The sequence below is a fragment of the Tamandua tetradactyla genome, chromosome 23 (assembly GCF_023851605.1).
Source record: "Tamandua tetradactyla isolate mTamTet1 chromosome 23, mTamTet1.pri, whole genome shotgun sequence".
NCBI classification, from domain to species: Eukaryota; Metazoa; Chordata; class Mammalia; order Pilosa; family Myrmecophagidae; genus Tamandua; species Tamandua tetradactyla.
The window spans coordinates 1055271-1077364 of record NC_135349.1 but is presented as its reverse complement, the minus strand read 5'-3'; the positions used below and the strand labels follow the sequence as shown (position 1 = coordinate 1077364).

At 61.3% G+C, this 22094-nt stretch overlaps 2 protein-coding genes across 3 annotated transcripts in view; one reads left to right on the top strand and one right to left on the bottom strand.

The window, feature by feature from the left end:
- Nucleotides 1-6463: 6463 nt before the first annotated feature.
- On the bottom strand, nt 6464-10991 carry LOC143667835 (uncharacterized). The gene is made up of 4 exons (XM_077142390.1): nt 10983-10991; nt 9981-10598; nt 8896-9891; nt 6464-7188 (listed from the first exon to the last, which is right to left on the bottom strand). The coding sequence occupies exons 1-4, from the start codon at nt 10989-10991 to the stop codon at nt 7159-7161; spliced, it is 1653 nt and encodes a 550-aa protein (XP_076998505.1). The 3' UTR covers nt 6464-7158.
- Nucleotides 10992-11788: 797 nt separating this feature from the next.
- INTS1 (integrator complex subunit 1) overlaps nt 11789-22094 on the top strand; it is a 34786-nt gene continuing 24480 nt past the window's right edge. For both annotated transcript variants that reach the window (XM_077140402.1, XM_077140401.1), the window contains exons 1-15: nt 11789-11902; nt 12217-12307; nt 12883-13173; nt 15959-16155; nt 16334-16471; nt 16854-17013; nt 17122-17227; nt 17335-17521; nt 17644-17789; nt 17927-18068; nt 19079-19255; nt 19921-20029; nt 20221-20341; nt 20840-20917; nt 21319-21476. In XM_077140402.1, the coding sequence (XP_076996517.1) occupies nt 12250-12307; nt 12883-13173; nt 15959-16155; nt 16334-16471; nt 16854-17013; nt 17122-17227; nt 17335-17521; nt 17644-17789; nt 17927-18068; nt 19079-19255; nt 19921-20029; nt 20221-20341; nt 20840-20917; nt 21319-21476 (2068 nt within the window). In that variant the 5' untranslated portion in view covers nt 11789-11902; nt 12217-12249. The remainder of the gene's footprint in view (nt 11903-12216; nt 12308-12882; nt 13174-15958; nt 16156-16333; nt 16472-16853; nt 17014-17121; nt 17228-17334; nt 17522-17643; nt 17790-17926; nt 18069-19078; nt 19256-19920; nt 20030-20220; nt 20342-20839; nt 20918-21318; nt 21477-22094) is intronic.

Sequence of the window (22094 nt, the reverse complement as noted above, 5' to 3'; positions counted from 1 at the left end):
CACTGCGGGCTGTGACCACCTCGAAAGCAGGACCGGCAGGGGTTGGGATTGGGCCGCAGCAGGGGGCGCGTGGCGTGGCGTGGGGTCTGGTTCTTCATTTGGCCTCTCGGAGCCTCAGCTTCTTCACCTCTAAGATGGGTTTAATCTTGAGGCCATCACGCTGCGTGAAGCAGACCCGAAAGGACAGATGTACAAGAGGGCAGATGTAGGGTCACACTTCCATGAAATGCCTGGAATGTGCGAGTATGCAGAGATGGAAAGTCGATTCCAGGGTACCAGAGTACAGATGAGTTTTCGTACTGGATGGTGGTGAGTGTGGCACGTTTGGGACTGTATATTTGAAATGCTGTGTGGTATTTACCACTGTAAGTTTTTTTAACTATGTTTTGTGCAGTATGGGAAGGTAGACTTTTTAATAAGTGATATTGGGACAACCTGGGAGCCATTTGGGAAAGGTGACCTGGAATCCAGATGTCACCAGCCCCTCCGCCAGTAGAAATTCAAATGGATCCATGATTTAAAATTTTTAGGAGAAACAAAGTTCTTAAGAAAACATGACTGACTTCCTTGTTTTCTTGTTTCTTGGAGTGTGAAAAGACTTTTCTAACCATGATTAAAAATTCAGAACCCATGACAGAAAGTAGTTAAGGCAAAACCTCCATAAAGACAGGATCTGTACTAGGAAAAAACATTTGCAACTCACATCCCAGAGCTAACTCCCCAATATATAAAGAGTGCCTAGAAATAAAGAAAAAGAACGACAAAAGGCAAAAGGATATGGCTAGATAGTTCTCAGAAGATGAAATCTAAATGGCATTCCAATCCCACTCCGCGTCTATCAGAAACCAAAATCTAGGCTACGTGTGCTGGGGTGAATGGGCCGGGGTGTTCAGTGCTAGGGGGAGAGCAGACCAGGTGAAATCTGGCAACACCATGAGTCATACAGAAGCGCTTACTGTAGGACCCAGCAACTCCACTGCTGGTAATCTGTGCTACAGATGCCCCTGGACCCGTGTGAAAATAGGTGTGTACAAGATTCCTCACTGTGATATTTTATTGTAACAGCAAAGAACGGGCAATGACACTGCATGGCTGTGACACCACACGCAGTGCCGTGTGCAGGGACACAGTGAGAAAAGTGAGGGGCTGCTTCAGCGTGAGAAAGGGAAGGAGATAAAAATGTGTATTTGTTTTTGTTTGTATTTGCAAAAAGAAGCAGTGAGGGATAAATAAACTAGTTAGAAAGGGCGGCCTTAGTGGGGTTGAATAGGGCAGGACAGAAACAAGATTTCTCCATGTAAAACTTTCCATGTAGTTTTGACTGTTGAACTTGCAAACATGTTGCCTATTCAAAACCATAATAAAATTAAATGAAAAAGGAAATGAAATCGAGGAAAGCCGTGCCCCGTGGGCGGTGGAGGTGCACTGTTTGGCCAGCCCAGTTGGGCCCCTGGATATCTGGGGGCCGTAGGGGCTGCCTGGCGCCCGGGGGGGGGCCGCCCTTTGCCCTGGGGGAGCCCGTGCCATCAGGAGTGTCACTGCAGTGCTGTCCCCTCCCCCAGGGCTTGGCAGGGGCGAGGCCATCTTCAGGGTCCATACCAGGGCGGGTGAAGGGGTGGACTCAGGCGGCCCCCCTGCAAAGGGAAGGACGCTGAGGTCACCGGGGCCCCTGACTGCAGGAAGAGGTGAGGCCGGGCCAGGGAAGGATGAGGGAGGGCCAGGCTCCATGGTGGGGGCGGGTGGCCGGCACAGGGGAACCGGGCAGCTTGTACCGTGGCCCGGCGGTGACTCCCAAACCGGACTCGCATTGGCCTCCCCAGGAGAGGACATCCGGCTGCCCCACCCCCTACGGGCAGCAGAGCGTGACTTGGAAGTGGGGTGCCCAGCCTGCACACCCCCCGGAGAGGCGGGTCCTGCCACAGGCCTTCATGCAGCTCTCAGCATGGCGGGGTGTGGCTGGCCTGAGGGGTTGTGCTGGGGGCCGCGACCCCTCCACAGTGCCAGCCTGTGCTGGGGGCAGAGCAGCCCCGGGGAGTGCGCAGGACTGTGTGCCTGCGGGCAGGCCCCTGCAGGGTGCGCCCTGTGCAGGGGGCAGCTGGCGGCTGGGTCTGCTGTGCCTCAGGTCTGACTTGGGCTTGAAACTGCCCCAAGGAGGACCGGCTCCAAGAAGTGCTTTGAAAACCACAGTGCTCTCAGAGGGAGGCGCCGCCATCGCACGTGAGAATAAAGGGACACATCCTGCTCAGTGACAGCCCGGTCTCCATTCACAGTCCGAGAGCCGTCCCTCGGGCCCCGGAGCAGGGCGCCGGGCAGTGCCTTCCCAGTGAGCAGCTGTGGCCTGGGCCAAGAGCAGCACCCAAGCAAGATTGGCTGCCAGCAGGCTGGGGAGGGGAGCGCCGACAACTTGGCCACCCAGCCACCCAGTCACCCGGCCACCCGGTCACCTGGTCACCCGGCCACCGTACCACACCAGCCACCTGGCACCTGGTTACCCTGCCACCTGGCACTCCAACCACCTGGTCACCTGACCACCTTTCCACACCAGGCCACCCAGCTACCTGGTCACCTGGCCACCCTGCCACACCAGCCACCCGGCCACCTGGTCACCCCAGCCACTCGGCCACTTGGCTACACCCACCACCCGGCCTCCCCACATAGCGCCTGGGCTGTGTCCACTGGTTGTGCGACTGCTATGGTTTCTGGGACCAGGTGCTTGGCCCCATTCTTCGACTGAGACACCTGAGCCCAGGTACCACCTGCTCAAGGGCCCCCAGGTCATGGGGTCAGCTGTGAACCCCTCCCCCCAGGGAGACCAGGGCTCTGGGTGTGATGCTGCCTGTTCTGACAGGAGCCTGGGGACTTGGGGACACTGGGGCAGGGCTTCTCCTCCAGGGGTGGTCCAGGACCCCGGGAGAGGTACCAGGTAGGTCTGACTTGAGAGCAGGGTGGGGAGCTAGTGGTGTCAGCAGGTCACAGCGCCCAGGCCAGAATGACCCCAGGGGTCAGTGGTGCTGCTATCGAGAAAACAGGAAGAAGGTGGCCGCTGCGGCTGCCGGAACCAGGAGCCCCCGACCATCTCTGGGGGAAGGGGCAGGCCCAGGTGACAGCCCTGGCCGTGAGCATGGTGACGCAGGGTGGGAGCAGGTTCCAGGGCGGCCGGTGTGTGGCACCGAGGCCAGGGGTCGTGCAGGTCCCCGTGGCGATTCCAGGCTGAGCTCCGGGCGGGAGTGCAGGGGAGCGGTGCTGCGGGCCCCAGGCCCAGCTGCTTCCCCGGAGCCGCGGTTCTCCACCCTCGGCCCTTCCCAGGGCACCTCCCTGACTTCCAGTCCAGGCCAAGCCGCTTACCAGCCATGACGCGTCTCCACGGCGACACGCCCACCAGAGCCAGCGTGTGGGTGAGGGAGCCCGGGAGGGGCCACCAGTCCAGCCCCCCCATCTGCAGCCCCGACACCCCCAAGGGGCACCCCGCAAGCCCAGCAACCCCGCAGCCGCAGTCGGGAGAGTGAATGGCCGGCTGAGCCATGACAGTTGTCCGATCCAGCCTGACAAGTTCTTCAAACGGGTGGAAGCCACCTCCTTGGTAGGACCGGCTGAAAGGTGTTTTTCTCCTGCCGTTTTCCCACTAGTGGAACCCACAGGGGCTTGGACTGAACTTGCCCTCCGCCACTGGCCAGGTGCACCCCAGCCTGGATCCGTGGGGCCTTTGAGTGCTGGGACGGCAGGGCAGCAGCCAGCCCGATCCTCACCAAATGATCTGCGGCCCCAGGGGAGGTGGTCCAGCCAAGGGGCGCAGTTGCCCAAGTGGGGCGGGAGTGTCCCCTGTCCCTGCCAGTTGCCTGAGACGCCCAGGCCCCGCATGCAAGTCCTGAATCTGGCGCCAACTTTCCAGGAGCCCGGCCCCCGGCCCTGCTCTCTGGTTCCAGCTCCCCTGTAGCTCCCCAGACATCGAGGATGCCAGAGGCTGGAAAACAGTGGGCAGGGGCTTCTGAGGGCCAGAAAAAGCCTTGGGTTCCCCCGCTTTGCTTAGCAGCTTTCCCACTTCTGCTTGCTCCCTTGCCATGACGGGGGGCTCATTTCCTTGTGAGCCTGCCATCCTATTTTCAGTTTGCTGTTGGACAGCATGTGCCTACCTGAAGCTGGAGGCTGACTCCCGGGTGTGCCCTGCTGGGGGAGTGGCGAGCAGCGCCCAGAGGCCTCTCAGGCTCTGTTTTCCTGGGCACCCCTGAGCATCGCCAACCCTAAGGCTGTCTGCATGGATCTTGTCATAGGGGAATTTCTCAAAGCTTCCACTGGGTACCGAGTGGGCTCCAGCTCTCAGCAGGACACGGGCATCTTAAACAACCATTTTCTAGGCCAGTGACTCAGGTTTGGAGGGGAGCTCAGGCCCAGAGCCAGCAAAAGGGGGCCAGGGCCCACTGCTGCCCCTGGGCCTTCCCCACCAATTCACAGGCCCCGCAAGACCCTCTCCTGGGGAGGGACTTGGTGTTGGCCGGGGTTTGAGCCTCTTTGCCTCAGTTTCCCTGCCTGCAAAATGTGGACAAGCATGCCCACAGCACGGGCCATGGACGTGCAGCTGAGTCCCTTTCCCAGGTGCCCCTAGGCCCCGGCGTCGGCCAGTGGAGGCTCCTGGCCTCCCCGACCCGGGGAGAGCCCTGGTCTGCTGGTGCTGCCCGGCTGGGAAGCGGGAGGCCCGGCCTGTCGGTGAGTGGTGGCCACCAGCGCTGAAGCCGCTGCAGAGCCCATGGGGCCGGCCCTGCAGAATGCTCACCGTGTGGGATGCATAGACCACGAAAGGTGGACCCCCACTGACGTGGGGCTCAGGGCCTCCCTGGCCTCTGGTGCTCTTCGTTCTGAACCCTAAGTCTCTCCTCTCTTCTGGGGGAGGGGTCCGGGACCCGATTGTGCACAGGCAAGAGCTCTTTGGCCAGAGCACCAGGAACAGCATCCCCACAGAGGGAACAGCCTCTATGGGGGAGCTGGGTGCAGAGGGTGGCTGCAGAGAAGCGGGGTCAGAGCCACGGGAAGGGCAGGGTGTCTGCCCTGGGCATGGAGGGGGCGATGGGCCGAGGCTCTGGAAGGTCACCTGCAGCACAGGGATCACACTGGGTCAGGCAGGGGCTGTGGCCCCCCGAAAGTGGAGAGGGGCTGGGCCTGGGCCAGGGCAGGCAGCGGGACGGGGTGGAGGACAAATTCAGAAACGTGAAGGGCTTGGCCGCTACCCCGTGGGGCACAACAGTGCCATGGAAGGGAAGGGGCCCTGCGCCTCGCTGCCACACGGCAAACCTGGGGGACTGCCCGGTGGAGGGAGCTGGGCACAGAAGGACAAGTATGGGGTGGTCCCACCCGTGTGAACAGTCTGGAACCAGTCACTCCAGAGGCAGGAGAGTCGGGGCACCCAGGGCTGGGGCAGTTATTGCCAAATGGGTTTCTGCGTGGGGGCATGAAGTGTTTCTGAAATGGGGGGAATGTAATTAGAGTGACAACATCACACACTAAGACGGTTAAACCAGCAAACTTTAAGAAATGCACATTTTACCATGGTTCCGAAAAGGAAAGGTCGGGGGTCCCAGCCCAGGGGGAGCCTGGGTTCCTTGAGGGGCAGAAGGGCTGGGGACAGGAAGGGCTCCCGGGCGGGGCCTCTGTGGGTGCTGGGCTGGGGACGTGTGGCCAGGCAGGGAGACCCTGGCCCGGACCCTGGCCCCAGCCCAGGCCCAGCCCGGGCGAACAGGGCAGTTGCTCCCTGCGGAGGCAGTTAAACCACAGGCAGCGTCTGCCCTCGGGGGCCGGGTCTGCCCCCTTCTGCCCTCCAGTCACAAGGTTCCGATGAGACAACTCTGCCCCTGTCCAGCCCTCACCACACAAAGAGCCCCCGGGGCCGGCAGGGTCGGCGGGCTGGGCTGGGCTCTGCCCTGGGCCTTCCAGGCACCGCCAGTCCCCGGTCCAGCGGGAAGTCCCGACATGCCGCACCCTGGGGGCACAGGACATGCGGAGTTCAGCGACCTCAGGGTGACTGCTGGGTGCACTGGCTTTGGCTGCTACTCAGAAAAGGCCAGGCTTCTTTCTTTTTTTAAACTTTTTAATTGTATAATATAACTGTGTTAGTTAGATTCAGTTGTCAACTTGGCCAGGTGAGCATACCTAGTTTTGTTGCTGCGGACATAAGCCAATGGTACGTGACCCTCATCTGTTGCTAATTACATCTGCAGTCGGCTAGGAGGCATGTCTGCTGCAATGTGGCTGGTGCTTAATTGAGAGAGTGCAATGTAGCACAGCCAAGCAGCTCGGCATTCCTCATCTCAGCACTCGCAGCTCAGCCCAGGCCTTTGGAGATGCAGAAAGAAGTCAACCCGGGGAAAGTTGTTGAAACCCAGGGGCCTGGAGAGAAGGCGGGCATAGACCATCCTGTGCCTTCCACGTAAGAAAGAAACTCAGTGGAAAGTTAGCTGCCTTTCCTCTGAAGAACTAACAAAATAAATCCCCTTTTATTAAAAGCCAATCCGTCTCTGGTGTGTTGCATGCCGGCAGCTAGCAAACTAGAACAATAACATATACACAAAGCAAAGAAATAAAATACAATAGTTTTCAAAGTACTCCTCAACAAGTAGTTACAGGACAGACCCGGAGCTTGTCATGGGCTCCCATACCATCCTCTCAGATTCTTCCCTCTAGCTGCTCCAGAATATAGGAGGCGAGAAGGAATATATATGTATTTTTAGCATCACGATCGGCTTCTTTTCTTTCTTTTTTGTGAAAAATAACATATATACAAAAAAGCAATAAATTTACAAGCACTGTGCCACAATTAGTTGTAGAACATATTGAAGAGTTTGATGTAGATTATGATTTCACAATTTCAGGATTTTATTTCTGGCTGCTCTTGGATACTGGAGACTGAAAGAGATGTCAATTCAATGACCCAGCAGTCATATCCATTTGTTAAATCCTATGTGGTAGTTAAGTTCGTGTCAACTTGGCCAGGTGATGTGTCTGGTTCTGCTGCTGTGGATTTGAATCATTGGCCTGTGAAACTCATCTATGGAGGATCCCATCTGCAGTCTCCAATGGGAGGGCTGTCCTCAGTGAGTGAGGTTCAATTTAATTCATGGGAGGCTTAAACGAGAGACTCAGCGTAGCACAGCCCAAGCAGCTCAGCACACCTCATCTCAGCACTGGCAGCTCAGCCCAGGCCTGTGGAGATGCAGAAAGGAATCACCCCGGGGAAAGTTGTTGGAACCCAGAGACCTGGAGAGAAGGCCAGCAGAGACCATCCTGTGCCTTCCCATTAAGAAAGAACCTCAAATGAAAGTTAGCGGCCTTTCCTCTGAAGAACTATACGTTCTTTACTAAATACATCCCCGTTTATTAAAAGCAAGTCCATCTCTGGTGTGCTGCTTTCTGGCAGCTTTGGCAGTTTGGAACACCCTATCTTCTCTAACTCCACCATCACCTTTGATCTTTATCCCTCTCTTTATGGGTATTTGGGCTACGGCCTTTCTAACTTTTTCACGTTGGAAGGGGCTGTCACTAATATGGGGTAGGGAGATGGAACTACCTGATGTTCTGGAGAGGCTGGGCCCTCTAGGTGTCAGGACTTATCTGGACCAGGGACCCATCTAGAGGTTGTAGGTTTCTGGAAAGTTACTCTAGTGCCTGGACCCATGTGGCATCTTATATATCGCCCTAGGTGTTCTTTAGGATTGGCAGGAATGGTCCTGGTTGGGGTTGGCAGGTTATGACAGGTAGCAAGGTCTGCCTGAAGCTTGCCTAAGAATGACCTTGAGTAGTCTCTGGACTCTGAACTCCCTCAGCCACTGATACTTCATTAAACTTCTTTCCCCCCTTTTGGTGAGGATGGAATTGTTGATCCCATAGTGCCAGGTCTGGATTCATCCCTGGGAGTCCTCTCCCACATCGCCAGGGACTTTCACCTCTGGACGTCATGTCCCACACAGGGGGAGGGCAACGCTTTCACTAGGCCCTTTTAACCCACTCCTGCGGCACAGGCCTGCTGCGGGTGGTCCCTCTGCTTAGGTGGTGTCCCTGGAGCTGGGACCCCATCCATTCAAGGTGGACCTTAGCCCTTTACTAGAGTTCTATATGAGGAAAAAAGACAGAAGAGCCCAGAGAGCCCAGAGAAAAGCCCCAAGGAGCTGAGAGGGCCTGTGGAAGCTTAGACGGAGGCCCGGGAGAGAAGGACCAACTGCTGCCCCGATGCCGGCAGCCTGCAGAGGCCAGGTATCATCCTGCTGACCCCTTGCACTGGACAATTTCACGGCCTTAGACCTGTCAATTGTAAGCTAATAAATCCCCACTGCTGAAGCTGACTGTGGCTGGCGGATGGCATCCGGAGCTTCAGCAAACAGGAGCAGGAGAGAGTGGGGTGGACTCATCATGGTCGCCTCTTCTGGCTTCCAAACCCAGCGCCCACATGCACCGAGGCCCTGGGGCGGCCAGGGCGCCCTCCTGCCCTGTCCCCAGTGCAGTGATGCCTCGGGGCACCCGGCAGTGAAGGGGACCCAGAATCCTCCTGGTCTGGGAATGGCTAGAGGCCCGAGGTGCTGGGGTCAGGGGTCACAGGGGCAAGGGGTCAGGCTGCACCCCTTCCCCACCCCTGGAGGGAGGCTGGGCTGGAACTCGTGCACCAGCAGCCAGGGCCGACTGTCCGCCTGTGATGTTGCCCGTCCAGCTGGGGAGCCCCCGTGCACCCCGGGGTCTGAGGCATCATCACAGAAGCAGCCCCCCCAGTGCCTGTCGGCTGCGGGTTTTGTGGGGGGTCTCAGGCAACCCCCATGTGGGGGGTTCAGGGCTCAGTGCAGAGGGGATGGTTCTTGTGTCCTCCTAACGCATCCCCGAGCCACCCGCCACCCCTCCCACCCGCAGGCCTGGGGGGCTCACCTGCCCTCGCCTGGGTGTCCAATCAGCAATCCCCTCTGAGCCCCCACCTTGAGCGCAGCCCTGCCTCCAGGGCGCACACCAGGAGGTAGGGGACACGGAGGGACGCCTGTGTCGGGGGCTTCGCCTGCTGGACCCTCCGACGCGATGCCAACATCTGGCAGACTGAGGAGTCACCTGTCCTCCCTCCATCGCCTTGCCCTGTCCATGTTGCCCCGGCCCCAGGAAGCCCCAGGGCGCCTGTGCCACCCCTGGAGCTGAGGCCCACGTGGCAGCCGGGCAGGGGTACAGCAGTGTCCTAGCCCCCGCACCGCCCGCAGCCCCTACCACAGTCTCCTGGCCCCAGATGTGGGGGGTGGGGCTCGGGCTGCCTGGCCTCGGCCCTGCAGCCAGGGTGGGAAGGCCTAAGCGGCCGAGCTCCAGGGGGCAGAGCCGGGGCTCTGGGGTCCGCGACCACACAGCCACTGCTGGGCTTGGCCACCAGGTGAATCCCTTCCCTGCCCCAGCCTCCGGGCAGCTGGGACAAAGGGACCCCCATAGTCTCCCAGGGGTGGGCAGGGGGTGGCCTGGAGCCCTGGGAGGGCCGGGGCAGGCGGGTGGCCGTGGGGGTTCAAGGAAGGCTCCGTGGAAGGCCTGGGGCTGGGCGTGTGGCTTCCCCGTACCGGAGGGCGCAGGGCGGTCAAGTCCGCCTCGTCCCGCCCCAGCTTCCCTCAAGAAGAGGCCACCCCCACTGCCCAGGGACCCTCTCTCGGGCTCCCACAGGCCTCTGAGCTGGGATGGGCTCCTGCTGGCTTGATCCTGGGGAGTTGGGGGGCTACAGCCAGAGGGCCCCGGACCCTGGGGGGGGGGCAGATGGGAGGGGAGGGGGCCCCTCGTGGGCACAACCCCCACCCCGGGATGGAGGTACCCTGCCTCTGTTCCTCTCTGGACGCGGGAGGGGCCTGCCACCAACACGTCTCTGCCTGCTGCCTCCCAAAAGACTCGGAGTTTCTGAGTCTTCTTCCCTCAAAGGAGCCCAGTGGCAAGACCCTCTCGAAGGCCTCATTCCCGGACCCCGTCTGCAGGTGGGTGCCTGGGGCTGAGGGTACCCCTTCCCCGCTGTCTCCGCCCCCTTCCCCGCCGTCCCCGCTGGACCCCGCGCCCCTTCCCCGCCGTCCCCACCGGACCCCGCGCCCCTTCCCCGCCGTCCCGGCCGGACCCCGCGCCCCTTCCGCTGGTCCCCGGGCCCCTTCCCCGCCGTCCCGGCCGGACCCCGCGCCCCTTCCGCTGGTCCCCGGGCCCCTTCCCTGCCGTCCCCGCCGGACCCCGCGCCCCTTCCGCTGGTCCCCGCCCCCTTCCCCGGCCTGTCCACACCGGACCCCGCGCCCCTTCCCCGCCCCCTTCCGCCGGACCCCGCGCCCCTTCCCCGCCGTCCCGGCCGGACCCCGCGCCCCTTCCCCGCCGTCCCGGCCGGACCCCGCGCCCCTTCCCCGCCCCCTTCCGCCGGACCCCGCGCCCCTTCCCCGCCGGTCCCCGGGCCCCTTCCCTGCCGTCCCCGCCGGACCCCGCGCCCCTTCCCCGCCGGTCCCCGCCCCCTTCCCCGGCCTGTCCACACCGGACCCCGCGCCCCTTCCCCGCCCCCTTCCGCCGGACCCCGCGCCCCTTCCCCGCCGGTCCCCGGGCCCCTTCCCTGCCGTCCCCGCCGGACCCCGCGCCCCTTCCCCGGCCTGTCCACACCGGACCCCGCGCCCCTTCCCCGCCCCCTTCCGCCGGACCCCGCGCCCCTTCCCCGCACCCCTTCCACCGGTCCCCGCACCCCTTCCCTGCCGTCCCCACCGGACCCCGCGCCCCTTCCCCGTCGCCCCCGCGCCCCTTCCCCGCCGGACCCCGCGCCCCTTCCCGGCCGTCCCCACCGGACCCCGCGCCCCTTCCCGGCCGTCCCCACCGGACCCCGCGCCCCTTCCCCGTCGCCCCCGCGCCCCTTCCCCGCCGGACCCCGCGCCCCTTCCCTGCCGTCCCCACCGGACCCCGCGCCCCTTCCCCGCCGTCCCGGTTTGTGGTGTTTACTAATTTCTGTGGTGCAGATATTCCTGCATTGACTGATTTCAAGCCAGCAGCATGATGTCACTGGATGCAGAGCCAGGAAATGCTGGGCTCCATCCGCTCCAACCAGCGGTTCAAGCAGGCCCCAGCTCAGGGCTGCAGGAGAGGTCCTCCCGCGCACATCGGGTAGCACTGCTCCACACTGCTCTCAAAGTGAACCTGCTGAGTTACAAGCTATGGGAACTTTCAACGTTACCAGACCCCGCGCCCCTTCCCGGCCGTCCCCGCGCCCCTTCCCCGCCGTCCCCGCGCCCCTTCCCCGCCGTCCCCGCGCCCCTTCCCGGCCGTCCCCACCGGACCCCGCGCCCCTTCCCCGTCGTCCCCGCGCCCCTTCCCCGCCGTCCCGGCCGGACCCCGCGCCCCTTCCCCGCCGGACCCCGCGCCCCTTCCCGGCGCCCCTTCTCGCCGCGGCTCCTGCAGGGCCCAGGTCTGGGGCTCGGGGGTGGTGGTCCCAGGCTGAGCCCGGGGTTCGCCGGGCTCCTGCGCTCCCTCCCCCTCGCCGCCACCGCGGGGCACTCCAGGCCCGCCGCCCGTCCCTGAGGCGTCCGAGCCCCGAGGCCCGGCGGGGCCCGTCTGTACAGCCGACCAGTCGTACTCCCCGCGGGCTGCGCGGCGGAGCGGGCACTCGGCGGAGCGGGCACCCGCAAGGGCGGGCACGCGCAAGGGCGGGCACTCGGCGGGGCGGGCACTCGCCGGCTCTGGCCGCTCGCGGAAGCTGCAGTGTCCTGAGCGGCTGCCCCGCCGCCAGAGGGCGCTGCAGGCACGGCGAGGGCGCCGCCCGCCCGCCTCTCCTCTGCCTCCCGCCGCGCTGTTTTGCTTCCCACAATTCCGGAAGTGGGAGCGCGGAGAGCGGGAGCAAGCGTTTCCGGTTCCGGGGCGGCCGGAGCGGCCGGGAAGGCGCTCGGGTGGCCTAGGCGATGGGCTGGAGGTGAGTGGGCAGGGGCCCTGGCCTCGCCCTTGCCGCCGGGCGGAGCTGGCTCTTTGCTCCTTGCCCGGCCCGTCTTCCCTTAGGCTTCGGGGCGCCTCGGCCGGCCCACGCGCCCTCGGCAGCCGCCCCGGCCCGTGCCTCGCGGCTCCCGGCGCGATCGAGCCCCCTTGCAGGCGGCGTGGGTGCCGGTGTCTCAGGCAGCCCCTTTGAGAAACGCCCCGCCGGGCAGACTTCGGGCCCCGTTCGTCCCCTAGGTCCTCAGTCCCTGCACGGCAGGGGAAGGAATGAATGAATGATGTCGCGCTGTCTTTCAGGTGACACAGCAGCAGCGAGGGGAAGGGGACAGAATGAACCGTGCCAAGCCTGCCGCCGTCCGGAGGCCCAGCGCGGCGGCCAAACCTTCAGGCGAGTGAGAGCAGCAACGGGCTCTTTGGGGACTTCTCAGCTTTGCCCTTTGGCCTAAGTTGGAGCTTATTTAGCAGTAAAGTATGTTTCTAGCAATGAGGTCTAGAAAGAAACCTCGGTCCTAAGAGCTTCTGGAGTCCTTGGTGGATTTTGGACGCTGTGGCCTCCCCTGGGAGACTGTCACCTTGTTTCAGGTGGTGCATCCAAGGCTCTAGGCAGGAATCGGAGAATAATGTAGTTGAGGGCAGCGTCAGGAAGGTGGTTAAAAACTCAGGCTCTGGAGTTGCATTCCGGTTTTGTCTTTCCACCCTCTGCACCCCTGGGCATGTTCAGCCTCTCTGGGGCTCCTTGTCCTTTACCCTGTTTGGAAACTCATAAGGATTAAATAAACTAATACTTGTAAGTGGTAAGCTTTGCATAACTGCTGGTCATCCTTGATACTACATTATACCAGTCTCAGTTTAGCTGTTGACTTGCTAAGTAGCCTCGGGCTTGTTTTGTGCCTTCTCTCATCATTGTTTAACTCTCTCTGAAATAACAGGAGATTGGATGTATTCTCTTTCCCTTCTGTGCAGGACACCCTCCTCCAGGAGATTTCATTGCTCTGGGCTCAAAGGGTCAGGCCAATGAATCGAAAACAGCATCTACCCTCCTGAAGCCAGCCCCTTCCGGCCTGCCTTCAGAGCGCAAGCGGGATGCTGCAGCTGCTTTATCGGGTTCCTCAGGCCTGACTGGCCTCACCAAACGCCCCAAACTCTCCTCCACACCACCTCTGAGTGCCCTGGGGCGCCTGGCTGAGGCTGCAGTGGCAGAAAAACGAGCTATTTCTCCTTCCATTAAAGAACCATCTGTGGTACCGATTGAAGGTAAAGTAGGCCCTGGGCTCCTCAGAGCACGTACCCTGTTCCTCGTGAGTCCAGCAGCGTTTAGTGGACACCTCCCAGGCTTAGCACCGTCAGGGTCCTGAGAGAGGACGGATGAGACTAGATGTCTTAACAGGGCAGTTTGTTCATCTGAGAATTCATTCTCCAAAGCACCTCTCGTACAGGTGCCTTTATTCCACCTTCACTTCTAAATTCCTTGACAAGAATCAGGGAAATACTAAGGTGGCCCAGGGCGAGATGGCCTAGGAGAGAGGTGGGGTGGGGGCAGCACACAGGGAGATCTAGAATGACACAGTCACATTGTAAGAGCAAGTTTCTGACATTGGACAGGTCAGTGAGCCTTGTTGGCCTTCTCTGTAAAGTTGGGGTGAAAAGTAATAGGGTTTAGGAGTTAACAAGACTGCTGTGTGCAGATGCTTCATCAGCTGTGACGTGTGGGGTGAGAGGAGGACCTCCGCCGTTGTGTTCTCCCCACCTTCAGGGAAGGGGTACAGAAGAAGCTGCTGCATGAGGGTCAGTGCACCCCTAGCCTGCTGCCAGCTGCTCTCCTGTGGGAGCTTTAGTTAACCTGGTAGTCGTTTGGTGAGCATCTGCTCTGCAGGAGCTACCCTGAGCACAGGGACCAGTGGCAAGTGTGGCAGGTGAGGCTCTTCTCTCGTGGCTGGGATACCTCGTGTGTCCCCTCACCTGGAGAGGCTGGGTCTGCATTCGCGTGTATCTCCCCACCCAGGTGCAAACAGTAAAGCGTTTTACCCCCGCCTTTTCCAGTTGAAAACGCATTACAACATTAAAGACCTAAAAGAAGAATAGAAGCTCGATCATGATTTCACTACGCACACAGGTGTTTTTACCGTGGTGCGAATCTCTTGTTTTCCCTACGCTTCTGTGTGAGCTTCCCAGGGGTTGTCTTTAATGGCCCCACAGCATCCTGTGGGGTAGATCTATTAGAGAGATTGAGGCCCAGACACTGAGCCCGTGGGTCCTCGTAGGTTTGAGAGCAGACCTTGTCTGTGTATTTTTGATTGTGTGGGAGCATTTCTTTAGGTTAAATTCTTTGTAGGAGTTACGAGACAGAACGTCTTGACAGCTTTGGTAATGGTCTATCAGTTTAACTGAACCCACCACATGTTATTGAGACCATGAATGTGGAGTCACAGGGGTGTGAGGATAAATAGCCTGTGGCTCCTGCCCCCAGAGTGCAGACCCTCAGAGGCGCCAGGTGACTGTAACTCAAAGCTCCGCGGAGTAAGTCCCACTAAGGGGCTGAGCAGTCAGGTGTCCTGACTGCTCAGGTAGGGAGAAGGCACGTCAGAATTGCAGCGTGAGATCAGGTCTGCAGGATGGATGATATTGTTACAGGCGGTAAAGAATGCTGGCAGGAAGACAGGCGAAGCAGAGCCGTCTTCCTGGGGAATGAAGCTGTGCCAGGGCTCGGTCTGGGTGTGGCCTGGCTGGCACATGGTGGCGAGCAGTGTGGCCCAGAGGTGTGGACAGTGTCTGCATCTGGGTCACTTGGAGTTCAGAGGCAGTGGGGAGCAGAACTGACTGAGCAAGAGCCAAGCTGGCAAAGGCTGGGACTCCTCTGTGCTGAGGGCCTGACCTGCCCTGTCTTCTCACCTGCCAACTGGGCTATGCCATTTTCCTTCTCCCCTTCAAATGAAGAAGGCATCTCCCCCTCACCAAAAGGTGGCTTTGAAGATTAAATGAGACGCAGTTATGAAAAGTATGTTCTGAATGATAAAGAACTTTACAAATACAAGGCATTTTTAGCAAAATAGGAAACTGAATCTGGCTGTTGATGGCATGTGATGTTCAGAATTTGTGCAAGGCCAGAACCTTTGAAAGCGCCAATCAATCCTGCAGCCCTGTCCTTTATAGCTGGTTCTGGAAAGCCTCAGCAAATGCTGCTGACTCCTCTCTCCTTGGCGAAGTTAACTTAGAAATAAATGACAACACCTCCTTTTGTATCTATGTTTAAGAAGACAATCTTAAATAACTCTTGGGTGAAAGAAGAAATCGTTATGAAAATTGGAAAACGCCTGCCAAGAACCTTCTAATGCCTCTAGCGAATGTGTGTTCTAGCTGAAACCCTTCTTGGGAGCATTTGCATCTGTGTGTGCTTGTCATGAGGGGAGACTGAGGAGCTGAGCATCCGGCAGAAGAACAGCTAAAAAGGAATGGGATTGTCCCAAAGGAGGTAGAAGGGAAGAGGTGGTGACGGTGAGAGCTGAACTTAATAACCTGGAAAAGAGGGCATCCACTGAACCCACAGTTGGCTCTTTGTAGACTGTTAAAACGGAAGGAATTCTGACAAGGTAGGTCCAGTAAAAAAAAATTAAAAAAAAAAAGAGAGAGAGACACAATAAACTATGTTAGGGTGAAAAAAGAAACAAGCACAGATGCAGCAGAAATAAAGAGTGGGGACTGTGGACAGCATCGTGCCAGTTAACTTGAAAACTTAGGCAAAATGGACGGAATTTCTAAAAAAATAAATTTGTACAGTGACCAAGTAACTGGGTTCCAGGCCCGGTGCTCTTTGCAGACGCTACAGATGCAGGCAGTGGATGGCGCACGCAGCGGGACGGCGGGCCGTGGCTGTGTGAGCCTCTGATCGCTGGGACGAGACTGTTGTCCCCCGTGTGTGTGAGGATGCTCCGAAAGGGCTGGCGTGCTGGGCGGTGCAGGGCTCGGGGTTTCTGATGACTCGCCCTGTTGGTCCCCTGGGGGGCGGTCCTCCAACTGGAAACCTTCTGCTTGCACCTGCCAGTTCTGCCCACGGTGCTGCTGGATGAGATCGAGGCCGCTGAGTTGGAGGGCAATGATGACAGGATTGAGGGGGTGCTGTGCGGAGCGGTCAGGCAGCTGAAGGTCACCCGGGCCAAGCCAGACAGCACCCTGTACCTGAGCCTCATGTACCTGGCCAAGATCAAGCCCAACATCTTCGCCACGGAGGGCGTCATTGAGGTGAGAACTGGGCTCCTCTCCTTGGTCCTGGGCAGGGTGGGGCGACAGGCTGGTGGGGTCCTGGGTCCTGCTTTCCCCTCTCCGTGCCCCCTCGCCCCGTGCCTCGCCCTGGAACCGCGCTGGCACCCGTCTTTGTGGGTGGAACTGAGGGGCGAGGCCTCTGCTCCCCTGGCCCCAGGCCCTGTGCAGCCTCTTGCGGCGGGATGCTTCCATCAACTTCAAGGCCAAGGGGAACAGCCTGGTGTCGGTGCTGGCCTGCAATCTCCTCATGGCCGCCTACGAGGAGGACGAGAACTGGCCCGAGATCTTTGTTAAGGTGAGCACACCTCTCCTGGGGGGCCCCGTACAGACCTGCTTTCGTGATAAGGAGAGCAGAGTGGTGCGCCCAGGGAGAGGGGCCAGCCTGCTGGGCACCTGGGAGAAGAGGGACACTCGCTGAGGGTGTCCGTGGGCCACTCTTCCAGGCACGCGAGCCTGCATACCGCTGTGTCTGCCCTGCTAGGTGGTTAGCAGGCCCCACCAGTGCCCTTCCCACCGGTTGACCGGGCCATAGAGAGCCCTTGCTTGCCCTTACAGTGGCTGGGTCAGGGGAGCCAGGACAAGTCCCCCCCGGGAATAGAGGGCACCAGAGAGCCCTGTCTGACTGGGCAGAAGGTGGGGTTCAGCCTGGGCCTGACCGAGCGCTCCCGCCCGAGCAGGTGTACATCGAAGACTCTCTGGGGGAGCGGGTCTGGGTGGACAGCCCACACTGCAAGGCGTTTGTGGACAGCGTCCAGACGGCGTTCAATACCAAGATGCCCCCGAGGAGCATGCTCCTGCAGGGGGAGGTGGGGCGCGGCGGGGGCGACCTCAGTGCTGGTAAGATGTCAGGTGGGCCTTGGGCGGGAAGGGGGTGCTTCCTAGCCTGTGGGGGGCGGTGGTCCCCGTGCTCCCCTCTGCATGGGTTCCACGGGGTCTCCTGTGCAGGGAGCAGCCCTCACCCCTCCCTCACCGAGGAGGAGGACAGCCAGACGGAGCTCCTCATTGCCGAGGAGAAACTGAGTCCCGAGCAGGAGGGCCAGCTCATGCCCAGGTAGGTGTGCCTCTCCGCAGCCTCGTCCGGGCCCCTCCTGGCTGGTTTGGCCCCTCCTGCGAGGCCCCAGCGAGCAGAGACTCCTCTCCCTGCCCCCCCGGGCCTAGGTACGACGACCTGGCTGAGAGTGTAGAGGAGTACGTCCTTGATGTGCTGAGGGATCAGCTGAACCGGCGGCAGCCCATTGACAACGTCTCCCGCAACCTGCTGCGGCTGCTCACCTCCACCTGCGGCTACAAGGAGGTCCGGCTGATGGCCGTGCAGAAGCTGGAGATGTGGCTGCAGAACCCGAAGGTGGAGGGCTGGCGGGGGCCCAGGGCGGGGTGCAGAGACCCGGCCAGGGGCAGCTGTGGCCCTGGGGGCACATGGGTGCAGGTGCCAGGGCCTGAGGGTGAGTGGGCCGCCCCTCCCCACAGCTGACCAGGCCGGCCCAGGACCTGCTCATGTCGGCCTGTGTAAACTGCAGCACGCAGAGCCCCGAGGACGTGGATGTCATCTCCCACCTGGTCAAGATCCGCCTCAAGCCCAAGGTGCTCCTCAACCACTACATGCTCTGCATCAGGTGCGTGGGGGGTCGGGGGCGGCTGGGCACAGGCCTGCAGGCCGGGTGGGGGGCTGGAAGGGGGCTGTGTGGCTCGAGCGGGTAGGTGGCGTCCACGGGCCCTCGCCAGCTGTTGTGTGTCCGGGCCTCACTGCCAGGGAGCTGCTGAATGCACACAGGGACAACCTGGGTACCACCATCAAGTTCGTCATCTTCAACGAGCTGTCCAGCGCCCGGAACCCCAGCAACATGCAGGTGCTGCACACCGCCCTGCAGCACAGCTCCGAGCTAGCACCCAAGGTAGGGCCTGGCTCGCCGCGTCTCCCTTGGGGCAGGCCTCCCGCCGGGACACCCCCCACCCGTGCTGGGCATTCTGGGCTGGAGAGAAGCCCACGCGTCGTCCGTCGTCCCTTAGAGGGTTAGACGAAGCTTAAGACGGCGCTGTTCCGGAGAGCGCCTGGGGGCTCTGCAGGTGGCGGGCGTGGCGGCACCCGAGCCGTTGATTTTAGCCAGTGCAGACTCGGGACAGTTGTAGCTGTGACATTTTTCTTGGAAACTGGAACTGAGTTTGGTTGGGAGGGCATAGCGCCGAGCCTTAAAGAGCCGCCCGGGCTTCCAGGCTGAGGTCCTGTCTCACCTGGCCAGGTGCAGTGGTAGCTTGGCAGCCCTCCTGGGGCCGGCCTTGGGGCCCTGGGTCTGAGTCCCTTGGATCCAAGTGGCCCTTCTGAAGAGCGAGCCTGAGAAAGCGACCCTGTCGTCATTGTGGTTGCTGTTGGGGTTAGTGACAGCTCAGCTTTCTGGTCTGGGCTCGTGTGTGGGCAGCAGCCAGGTAGATGCAGTATCAGCTTTGATGACCAGCCTCTCATCACCTTCAGAGCCCAGCCTTTTAGGAAAACGTGGGGGTTGGTTCGCTGTCCAGGTGGGAATTGTCAGGTTTAGGGTGGTTTGAGGGTGGGGCAGGGCTGAGCCTGCGTTTCCTTCCTGCAGCCAGGTGCTGGCGTGTAGCCCCGCCCCTCTGAGCCCGTGCCCGTCAGTCAGGCTGTGCCCTCTTTTGACCCCCAGGGGGCCAGTTGCCAGGGCAGTAGGAAGATGTGGGCTCTGGTCTCCGAGCCGACAGTCTGTGGCAGAGGGGCCCCCGGTTTTGCCTGGATTGAGCCGGCTGAGGCACATGCCATGTGTGCTGACCCTCCTGTCTGCTTCGGGCACCAGTGGGGACCGCACCCCAGCTGGCTCCGGGGGCGCTCCCTGCAGGGCCGCGGGGGTGCATGCTGTGGGGAACTGCAGTCCCTGAGCGACCTCTCTCTGCCCAGTTCCTGGCCGTGGTGTTCCAGGACCTGCTGGCCAGCAAGGACGACTACCTGCGGGCCTCACGGGCGCTGCTGCGGGAGATTGTCAAGCAGACCAAGCACGAGGTCAACTTCCAGGCCTTCTGCCTTGGCCTCATGCAGGAGCGCCGGGAGCCACAGCACCTGGACATGGAGCTCAAGGTGGGCCCCCGGGCCGGGGCTCGTGGGGGGCCTGGAACGCGTCTCTTAGCGCTGGGGCCCACCGCCAGCCCGTGGGGCCCGGTCACTGGCCTGCCCAGCTCGGCGTGTGCACGCTGCCAGGCACCGGGCCACTGGCCAGGGTGCAGAGATGGGGGAGGGTCTTAGGTTCCACCAGCAGCTCTCACGTAGGGCCCCCCGTGGTGAGCCCCTCGGGGAAGCGTAAGCACCATCCTTTGCAAGGACAGAGGAGTGTCCCATTGGGTCAGTCCTGGGGGTGGCAACCTGGGCGAGGTAGGTGGATGGGAGCACAGCAGCAGCTGTGGGCCGGGGCAGGGCAGACTGGAGGCACAGATGGCGTGCACAGGGAGACGCAGAGGGCAGACTGCACTAGAGGGGCCCGTGTCTGCCTGGCTAGATTTCAGAGCGTGACTGGATGTGGGGGAGGTGGTGCTAAATGGAGGGGTTGGGGCGGATTGTGGGGGTCTCAGATACCACCCCAAGGATGTTGCTGGTGGCTCACGTGTGGCAGGTTGAGCCTGCTCTGGCCTGGCGAAGGCCTTGCTGCCCTCACCCTCCAGCCCCGTGGCCCTGCCCGGGCTAGGCGCCCCCCTGCCTGGCTCCCTGGTCACTCCTCCACCCCACTGCCACCTGTGCTGTGCCTGCAGGAGCGGTTTGTGATCCACGTGACGGACCTGCTGGCTGTGTCCATGATGCTGGGCATCACTGCCCAGGTGAAGGAGGCAGGGGTCGCCTGGGACAAAGGAGAGAAGAAGAGTAAGGGGCAGGCACTGCTTTGCCACCTGGTTGGGAGAGTAAGGAGCAGGACCCGGGCCTGGCAGCAGTTCCCTGGCTGCAGAATGTCTCCTGAGTGACCCGGCTGGGGAGAGGACGGGGTGGGCCCAGATGGTACAACTGGCAGAGACGTGAGGTGCCCATGGCCCTCACCTCCTGCCTGTCTGTCCCAGACCTCGAGGTGCTGCGTGCCTTCCAGAACCAGATCGCTGCCATCCAGCGGGATGCGGTCTGGTGGCTCCACACTGTGGTCCCCTCCATCAGCAAACTCGCCCCCAAGGACTATGTGCACTGGTACGACCCTAGGCCCTCAGGTTGGACGGCTCCAGGGCGGCGAGCAGCCGTGTTGCTGCACTCCCCTGGCACGACCCCTCTTCCCAACCGCCCCTGACTTGAGACGAGTGATGGGGTTCACAGAACAGAGCCTGCCGCCGCAGAGGTGGCCGCCCCACTGACCTGCAGCCCCAGGGCCAGGTGTGCTATACACAGCACATTGGTTTTCTGACCAGCGCTGAGGTCCCCTGTGTGTGCAGCCTCCCGCAGGGCCGGGGATGGACGTGGTGGCTGGCTGGCTGAGTGCTGTACTTGTGCAGGACCCTGAAAACTTCACTCAGTTACCTTCCAGCAACCACAGACCTGGGGCTTCCCCAGCAGCTTCCTGCTGTGGAGCAAATCCCCATCACAGCTTCTGCCCAGGGGATGCCAGATCCCACCCAGAGACACGGGGCAGTGGTGGGACAGGACCCTTCGGTGCTTACGTTCTGATCTCTCAACTCTGCACTCTTGCCCCAGCCTCCATAAGGTGCTTTTTACGGAGCAGCCAGAGACGTACTACAAATGGGACAACTGGCCTCCAGAGAGCGACCGCAAGTGAGCAGGCCTGCCTGGCACTGGGTTCGGGGCTGGGGCTGATGAGCAGCTTCAGCCAGGGGCTCTGCTCCAGGAAGAGCTGGCCGGTCAGGGCTCTGCCTGCAGCCAGCCTTGAGCTTCGCTCAGGCTGGATGTGCTGATCCTCTTTGCCCACTGGTTCAGCTCATTGCAGGTTGGGGAGCTGCCTCGCCTTCCTCCTGCCTCCCCGCGAGGCCTCGGGAGCAGGGTGCTACAAGAGGGTGGGCGGCCTCCCAGCCCCTCCCTCAGCAGAGGCGGCACAGTCAGGGCTGCTTCCTGGAAGGGGAGGTTCAGATTCAGGGGAAAGAACGTGGGAGCAGGGACAGCCCTGAGCTCTTGTGCCGCTGGGCGGGCGCCTGCCACGCTGCTCCCTCTGCCCACAGCTTCTTCCTCCGCCTCTGCTCTGAGGTGCCCATCCTGGAGGACACGCTCATGCGCATCTTGGTCATCGGGCTGTCGCGGGAGCTGCCGCTCGGCCCTGCTGACGCCATGGAGCTGGCCGACCACCTGGTGAAAAGAGCCGCAGCTGTGCAGGCAGACGGTGAGCTGTGGGTGAGGCCTGGGCTTTCCCCTTGGCCCCCGCCCTCCTTCCAGACCTGACGCACGTCCTGCTGGCGCCTGCCACAGCCGTTGTGCCTCCAGTGGCCAGCGGCCTCCGGTCTTCCCTGTGTTCCGGCTAGGCCTTCCGCCCCCCGCTTGCCTGTGGGCTGTGAGTTTTTTGGGAGGCCTGGTGACCTGGTTCAGAGTGCCCGTGTGTCTTAGCAGTGATTTAGTCTAGTGCACTGTTTGTGGAGTTTCCTCCTGGCCCTCTGTGCTCGGTGTGATTATGCGCTGTGCAGGAACTACTACTCCAGCTCGCCTCGCTCTTCTTCAGAGGCCTGGAGGGACAGAGAAACGGGTTCTCACGTGTGAAACTTAGACGTCTCCCACTGCCTGCGGCCCCGAAGCTGAACCTCTTAGCCTGGCGCGGGAGTCCCTGATACGCTGCCCCTGCCTTCCCGCCCTGCACGCACTGCTGGGCCCTGCGGGACCACTGTCCTCGGGAAACGCCGTGCCTCTCCACAGCGCAAAGCTCTCTCCCCCTGCTGGGCTGTGCTGCTCTCCCTGTACAGCCCTGTTTCCTCTCTAAGACCCGGCTCAGATGCCCGAGGCTGCAGCC